We start from the raw sequence: 8,080 nt of genomic DNA, 5'->3' as shown, positions 1-8,080 counted from the left end.
TAATTGATATTTTATTTAGGTATGGTAGTCCGGGAAACGTTTTAAATGAATATAAAGATTTTTCAGAGTGGTATTTGAAGACGTTTACTGGTGGATTTATAGAAGTATTGTTAAAAGTTTTGGATCAATATAGAAGAAAAATTTATGTTTCACCTCGTGTATTACATTTAACACTCAATTATATAAATCAAGGGTATGTTATCTTTTTTTTCTCTCTCTCTCTCTCTCTCTCTCTTTCTTTTTTATTATTGGTTTTTAATGGTTTATTTTGTTTTATTTTATTTTTTTTTTTTTAATATAGGGTAAGCCACGCGTTTTCTTGGAAATTCCTCAAACCTCACATGTTTACTATTATACAAGATGTTTTATTTCCACTTATGTCCTATACTGATGCAGATGCTGAACTTTGGGATTCCAATCCATATGAATATGTCAGAGTAAAATTTGGTAAATAAGATTAATAATAAAAAATTTTAATTTTTTTTAACATTATCTGAAAATTATTTTTAAAATTTATTTTTAAATGTTTCAGATATTTTTGAGGATTTTGTGTCACCCGTAACTGCTGCCCAGACATTGTTGAACTCGGCGTGTAAAAAGAGAAAAGAGATGTTGGAAAAAACTGTCATGTTTTTAATGCAAGTTTTAACCTCCCCTAACGCGGATCCAAAGCAACTAGATGGTGCCTTACACATGGTGAGAGAAATTGGAAAATTTAATTTCGAAACTTTACAACGATGCCAAATATATTTATTTAAAAATTAATGTTTTTTTCATAATTTTTTTTTTTTTTTTTTTTTCAGATTGGTACCCTTGCTGACGTTTTGAATAGGAAGAAAATATTTGAAGATGAAATGGAAAATATGTTGTGTCGGCATGTTCTACCTCAGTTTTCAAGTCCACATGGTCATATGCGGGCTAGGGTAAGTACATTGTTACCCCCCGGTAACTATTTATAAATTGACTCGAATTACAAATAATAAAATAACGGGAAAAATGCTTTAAATTTTTTTCTAGGCTTGTTGGGTTTTGCATTACTTCAGCGAAATCAAGTTTAAGGAAGATGCTGTTTTAGCCGAAGCCTCTCGTCTCACCATAAATGCTCTTTTAACCGATCAAGATATCCCCGTTAAAGTCGAGGCGGCCATAGCACTTCAAATGCTGTTGAATTCCCAGGATAAAATTCAAAAATTTGTCGAATCTCAAATAAAACCCATAACGCTCGAATTGTTGACTCTGATCAGAGAAACCGAGAATGACGATTTGACGAATGTCATGCAAAAACTCGTTTGCACTTACACCGAACAATTGATTCCGATCGCCGTTGAAATATGCCAACATTTGGCCACGACGTTTGGAAACGTTTTGGAATCGGATGAAGGGTCCGACGAAAAAGCTATTGCAGCCATGGGATTGTTGAACACAATCGAAACGCTGTTAACCGTGATGGAAGACAACGCTGACATAATGTCAAAACTTCAACCCATCGTGCTCCAAGTCGTCGGTGATATATTTCAACAAAGCGTAACGGAATTTTACGAGGAAGCCATGTCTTTAGTTTATGATTTAACTAGTAAAAATATTTCATCTGAAATGTGGCAAGTTTTAGAATTAATGTATAAGGTAGGCATAGGCAAACTTTTAAAAAAATTTTGATTTTTAAATGTTTTGTATTAATTTTTTGTTTTTTTTTTTTCAGGTATTTCAAAAGGATGGTTTTGATTATTTTACCGACATGATGCCCTCCTTACATAACTACGTAACCGTCGATACGAATGCATTTTTATCAAATGAAAATCACGTACTAGCTGTGTTTGATATGTGTAAAGCCGTGTTAACCGGTGACGCTGAAGAAGATTCGGAATGTCACGCAGCCAAATTATTAGAAGTTATTATTTTACAATGTAAAGGACGCATCGATCATGTAAGAAAGAGGCTCACAATTTCAATTTCAATTTCAATTTATTTATCTTATTAAAATGAAGATTTTAATCCGTTTTTTTTTTAATTATTTTTAGTGTATTCCACCTTTCGTTGAACTTGTGCTACAAAGACTAATGAGAGAATTAAAAACATCCGAACTCCGTACCATGTGTTTACAAGTAGTGATAGCTGCTCTGTACTATAATTATCAGCTTTTATTTGAAACATTGGAAAAAATTCAACAGCCGGGAGACAATGCCGGGGAATCTATGACGACTAGGTTTATTAAACAATGGATCATTGATACGGATTGCTTTTTAGGTCTTCACGATCGTAAACTTTGCGTGTTGGGTTTATGTCAATTAATATCAATGTCGCCAAATCGTCCGCCGATATTAAACGAATTGGCCAATGGAATAATACCTTCTTTAATTATATTGTTCGATGGTTTAAAAAGAGCTTACATAGGTATCATTATTATTATTATTTTTATTTACAAAAGATGTGAATGTGTTTGTTTAGAAAAAATAATAATTTTCACTCTTATTTAAACAGCTAAGGCAAAAGAAAATGATGAAGAGGAAGAAGAAGAAGAGGAAGTTGATCAAGGTGATTTAGTTAAGGTTTAAACCCAAGAAGATGTAAATGCTGCAAGTACCTGAGTGAGACCACATTTTGTTTTTGTTTTTAGAAGTATTATCTAGTGACGAAGACGATATAGATGATTACGGTGCGAGTATAGATTCGTTTCACAGTAAAGGTTTAGCATCGTTAGTTAATTCATCGAGATTAGATGTGGGGAGTGATAACGAAGACGATGATCTTAACGAAGAAACTGAATTAGAAAGTTATACGACGCCATTAGACGAAGATAATTGCGAAATAGACGAATACGTAGTTTTTAAGGAAGTTTTTCAAAGTGTGTTTATGTTCATGTTAACTCTACACCACAATGTCGATTCGAATCGAGATTTTAATTGATTCGTTCGTTCGTTCGTTTACAGATCTTCAAATTAACGATCCAGCTTGGTATCAAGTATTAACGGCAAATTTATCTAAAGAACAACAGAATGCATTGCAAGAAATACTTGTTTTAGCCGATCAAAGGAAAGCAGCAGCGGAGAGTAAAAAAATTGAGCAAAGCGGAGGTAGGGTGATGACGTCACTGATGAAATTCCTTTTTTTTTCCCCTTGTGATTTTCTAAATAAACCTGGAATGGTATCATAAACATTTAACGAAAATTTTTAGGTTATGCATTCCAAACGCACACCGTGCCTACATCATTTAATTTTGGTGGAACTCCCTTAAAACAATGAAATTCCTCGATGTAGCGAATAAATTTTAGGAGAGAGAGAGAGAGAGAAAGAAAAAAAGAAAGGAGAGAGAGAGAGAGAGAGAGAAAAAAGAAGGAAAATAAAAACAAACATTAAAAAAAAAAATATATAAATAAAAAATCAGAGAAAGCGTTTACAAAAAAAAATTTAAAAAATAAGTAATAAATAAATAAATAAATAAAATTTGTTAAATTTTTACGTAGGTTGAAAATGAATGAAATTTCAATCATGTAAATTTTATGTGCAAATAATATATATATATATATTTATATATATTTAAACATTTCGAACGGAAACAAATAAAAAAAAAAAAATCGATTTATTTGAAAAAAAAAAAAAAAAAATGAAGAAAATTATTGCCTGATGGTATATTATTAATTGTAAATTAATTGTAAATACGCTTGCGTATAATAATAATAATAATAATAATAATAATTAAAGGTTAGATAGGAGGGTCGTTGTTGAATCGATGAAATCGAATAATAATAATAATAAAAAAAAAAAGTGTTTGGAAAATGGAAAAATGTGGACGAATTTATATATATATATATAATAATTAAAATTATTATTATTATTATTATTTTTTTTTTTTAAATTTAAATCGACACGCAATTTTTTTTCATATTAATTATTATCAAGGTGGGAAATATAAATAATGATAATAATTTTCTTAGGTTTTTATTTGATTTTTATTTGATGAATGAAAATTAGGAACAAATTGACAAATTTATTAATTAATAAATTAAATTAATTATTAAATTTTTTTCTTTTATTTTTTTTTTCACTTTAGGTTTCGTTTAGGTTTTTTTTTTTTTTTTTTTAACTGTTGATAATTTAATACTTTTGTTAATTAATTAAAAAGAGATAGAGATAGAAAGAGGGAGAAAGAAGGAGAGAGAAAGAAAAAAAATTATTTTTTTATACTTTTTGCAGTAGATGATGATAACAACAACAACAAGTACGAATCGTTTTTGTTTTGTACATTGTTTTTATTATTATTATTTAAATTGATATTTTAATATTTATTAATATTTTTACTGTTTTTATTATTATTATTATTATTATTATGAAAATTAATTAATTTCGTTATAAATCGAAAACGGGGTAATTTTAAAAAACTCAATGGCTCATACAATAATAAAGAAGAGTTATTATGATAAATATTTATATTTTATTTTTTGCTTATTTTTTTATTTTTCAATAATATGTCATTAAAACAAACAAACAAAAAATTGTATATTAAAATTTAACGTTTTTTTTTAATTTAACTCACGGTTTAAAAAAACAACAGAAAATTGCTTTGTGCAAATTTAAACAAAACTGAAAAATGATATTAAATAAAAAATGAAAGAAATATTTTTATTTAATTAAGAATTTGGATAATTTATTATTATTTGATTTTAGAGATCAATCAATTTATCGAGTATTTCCCTTTATAAAAATACGTTTAAAATACGAAATTTGTTTTTTTTTTCCCCACAAAATAGAATTAAGAATTTTTATGAGTTTAAATTTAACGGCCATTTTTTTTTTTTTTTTGGTCAGTGTATTCCGCCATTAAAATCCAATTTTAAAAGTTTTACAATCGTTTTAATGGTTCGATTTATACCTGATAGGTACATTGATTAGTTATACCGATTAAATGAATAATAATATTACTTAAACGTAGTCAGTTTTTTTAAAAATAACAAATTAAAAATTTTGAAAAAGACGACATTTGTAAAAAAAAATCGTTCAGAAAATGTCAGTTTTTTTTTTTAATTACCATTGAATCGATTCCTTTGTGAATCAGGTGTCTCCATGCCAGTTTCGTATTCTTTTTTAGCGCTGTCATCTACAGGAGTCAAAAATAAATATTGTTTTTTTCGTTAGGCGATTGTATTTTTCTCACTCTCGTTTATTTATTTTCTAATGAATTAGCATTTAAAAAAAAAAAATAAAAATTAGAGAATTTTCGCAATGATAAAATTGTTTTCGTTGAAACAGCAAAAAAAAGATGGAGAGGCTATTCCCAAAACGGGTACTCAAAAAAAAGCATCAGCTGCTCAGCTGAGAATCACTAAAGGTGAGCTAGCAGTGTAAAAATTTTAAATTTAATTTTAATTTAATTTAATTTATTTTTTCGTCAAATTAATTATTTAATTTCGACCCTCCCCCCTTCTCCCCTTTTTTTTTAAAACGTGTCCTCTGATTTTTTTTTTTTGTTTATTTTTATTTTTAGTATTATTATTATTATTTTTTTTTTTTCTTGTGAAAAGGTGACAAAAAAATTGTGTTGAAATCTATTTAAACTTTATTATAATTAAATGATAAAACAACAAAATTAAATATTTAATGTAAATCGAACGTTATTTGATTTTTATATCGAAAAAAATTTATTTTTTATTTCATAATATTATGTTAACAACAAAATCATTACAAACAAATGTTAATCTTTTTCTTTTAGGAAAAAAATTTAAAAAATTCAATTCAATTTTATTGACATAGATTCTTTTTTTCTTTGTCAATAAAGTATTAGGTTATATTTACATTCAAAAGAAATAATTGGTCCAACAGGAATTTAGTCTTATTATAAGAGTGACAATATGACTAACAATTTCTTTTTTTTTTTACGAATGTATTTATAATTTTTTTTTTTTATTTATGTTAATATTTGAATTTTTTTTTTTTTTTAGATATAAATGAACTTAATCTACCCAAGACATGTAGTACAGAATTTCCAGATCCGGATGATCTACTCTCATTTAAATTGATCATTTGCCCGGATGAAGGATTTTACAGAGGAGGAAAATTTAGTTTTAGCTTTAAAGTCGGCATGAATTATCCTCATGAGCCACCTAAGGTCAAATGTGAAACAACAGTTTACCATCCAAACATTGATTTAGATGGAAATGTTTGTTTAAATATATTAAGAGAAGATTGGAAACCTGTTTTAACAATTAATTCAATCGTATATGGCCTTCAGTATTTATTTTTGGTATGTGAAAAATAATTTAATTATTTTTTTTTTAATGAAAAAATTACTTGATGAATAATGATCTTTTCAATTTAATTTACTCACTCTCTCTCTCTCTCTCTTTTGTTGTCAATAAGGAACCAAATCCAGAAGATCCATTAAATAAAGAAGCAGCAGAAGTACTTCAAAACAATCGACGACTTTTCGAGGCAAATGTACAGAAAGCAATGAGAGGAGGTTATGTCGGATCAATTTTTTTCGACAGATGCTTAAAGTGAATAAATATGATAATTAATAACAAACAACAACAACAACAACAACAACAACATAATAATAATAATAATATCAATACTTAATTACTAAATTATAACAATATAATAATAATAATAATAATAATAATCGTTTACCAAGTTAAATTCGATTCGAGAAGATGTATGAAATACTAAATAATTAATTAAAATAAATAAATAAATAAAATAAATAAATAAAATAAATAAAAATAAATAAAAAAAAAAAAAAATGTTTGTTTGGTGGGAAAAAAAAAAAAAAAAAAAAAAAAATTATAAACTAGGATAAATAATACCAATAATATAAAAATATTGGAATTATTATTATGTCGATCCCAATTTACCTTTTTTATTATTATTATTATTATTATTATTATTATTATTATTATTATTATTATTATTATTATAATCATTTTTTTTTTTTTTTAATTATAGAAAGAATGGTGTATATTATAAATTTATTTTAAATCAAATGATGAATGTAATATTCGAAATTAATTGTAATTATTATTCCAACCGTATATATATATATATAATAATAATAAAAAATGTAAAATTTTTACTGTAAAATTATTATTATTATTATTTTTTTTTATATATAAAAATGTTAATTGTACGAATTATTATTATTATTATTATTATTTTCTTTTTGTTCTTTTTTTTTTTTTTTTGCTTATATTTAATTGATGATGATTAAATTTTCATATAATCAATGTATGACAAAAAAAAAAAACGTTTCGATTATTTTTGTAAATAAATTAATTTCTTTTTTTTTCTCCTAAAAATAATAATAAAATAAATAAATATATAAATAATTTAATAAAAAAAAAAAAAATAAGTTTTAATTGATAATTAAATATATATATATATATTTGTTTTCTAAAATATTTGTCGTAATTAAAAGAAAAAAAAAAAGAAATTAATTATATTAACAATATAATAGTTATTTAATTTATCGTGATGGTCATCATTTATCGTCATCATCATCATCATTGTTATTTTTCTTTACGTGTAACGTGTTTTATTATTATTATTATTATTATTATTATTATATTATTGACTTTAAATACTTTTTAAATGGATAAAAATCCCCCACAAAAAGAACAAAAAAAAAAAAAACTTTATATGCAATATTTATTTAATTGTCGATATGATTCATTATTATTATTATTATTATTAATTATAATTATTTTCCGGGATTCGTGTTTTAATAAATAAAATAAAATTTGTCAGAATATATATATATATATTTAAAATCCCAATTGTACATAATTAAAAAAAAAAAAAAACATTAACATAAGAAAAATAATTTTAAATATATGTCAAATATGAACGGTTCAATCAACTAATAATAATCACCCCGAAAATATATTAAAACTGGTAATTAATAATAATAATAATAATAATAATAATAATAATAATAATAATAATGATAATAATAATTAATCAATTAATTCTTTTTTTTTTTTTTTTTTTTTTTATAGATTTTCGTTTGCTTTGAATGTTAAATTTTTACGAACTTCTGGCGTGAGATTTTCCAATGAATTAATCACGTTGGATTTAAATGGCGTGTGAATTC

The 8,080-nt window shown here is 24.8% G+C and overlaps 2 protein-coding genes across 2 annotated transcripts in view; both read left to right on the top strand.

The window, feature by feature from the left end:
• Phum_PHUM581730 (Importin-7, putative) overlaps window positions 1-3,240 on the top strand; it is a gene marked incomplete at both ends in the record, with an annotated part of 4,062 nt that extends 822 nt beyond the window's left edge. The window contains 11 exons of the mRNA XM_002432331.1: window positions 20-193; window positions 302-447; window positions 533-696; window positions 804-923; window positions 1,018-1,623; window positions 1,700-1,924; window positions 2,019-2,391; window positions 2,479-2,532; window positions 2,615-2,842; window positions 2,928-3,071; window positions 3,173-3,240. Coding sequence (XP_002432376.1) covers window positions 20-193; window positions 302-447; window positions 533-696; window positions 804-923; window positions 1,018-1,623; window positions 1,700-1,924; window positions 2,019-2,391; window positions 2,479-2,532; window positions 2,615-2,842; window positions 2,928-3,071; window positions 3,173-3,240 — 2,302 coding nt within the window. The remainder of the gene's footprint in view (window positions 1-19; window positions 194-301; window positions 448-532; window positions 697-803; window positions 924-1,017; window positions 1,624-1,699; window positions 1,925-2,018; window positions 2,392-2,478; window positions 2,533-2,614; window positions 2,843-2,927; window positions 3,072-3,172) is intronic.
• Window positions 3,241-5,217: 1,977 nt separating this feature from the next.
• On the top strand, window positions 5,218-6,492 carry Phum_PHUM581720 (NEDD8-conjugating enzyme Ubc12, putative; the record flags this gene model as incomplete). Its single annotated transcript, XM_002432330.1, has 3 exons — window positions 5,218-5,323; window positions 5,934-6,235; window positions 6,352-6,492. 3 exons carry the CDS (start codon window positions 5,218-5,220, stop codon window positions 6,490-6,492), a joined length of 549 nt encoding a protein of 182 aa, XP_002432375.1.
• Between the last annotated feature and the right edge of the window lie 1,588 nt (window positions 6,493-8,080).

This window comes from Pediculus humanus, genomic scaffold (assembly GCF_000006295.1).
Source record: "Pediculus humanus corporis 1103172108309 genomic scaffold, whole genome shotgun sequence".
NCBI classification, from domain to species: Eukaryota; Metazoa; Arthropoda; class Insecta; order Psocodea; family Pediculidae; genus Pediculus; species Pediculus humanus.
This window is presented reverse-complemented; position numbering and strand designations above follow the sequence as displayed.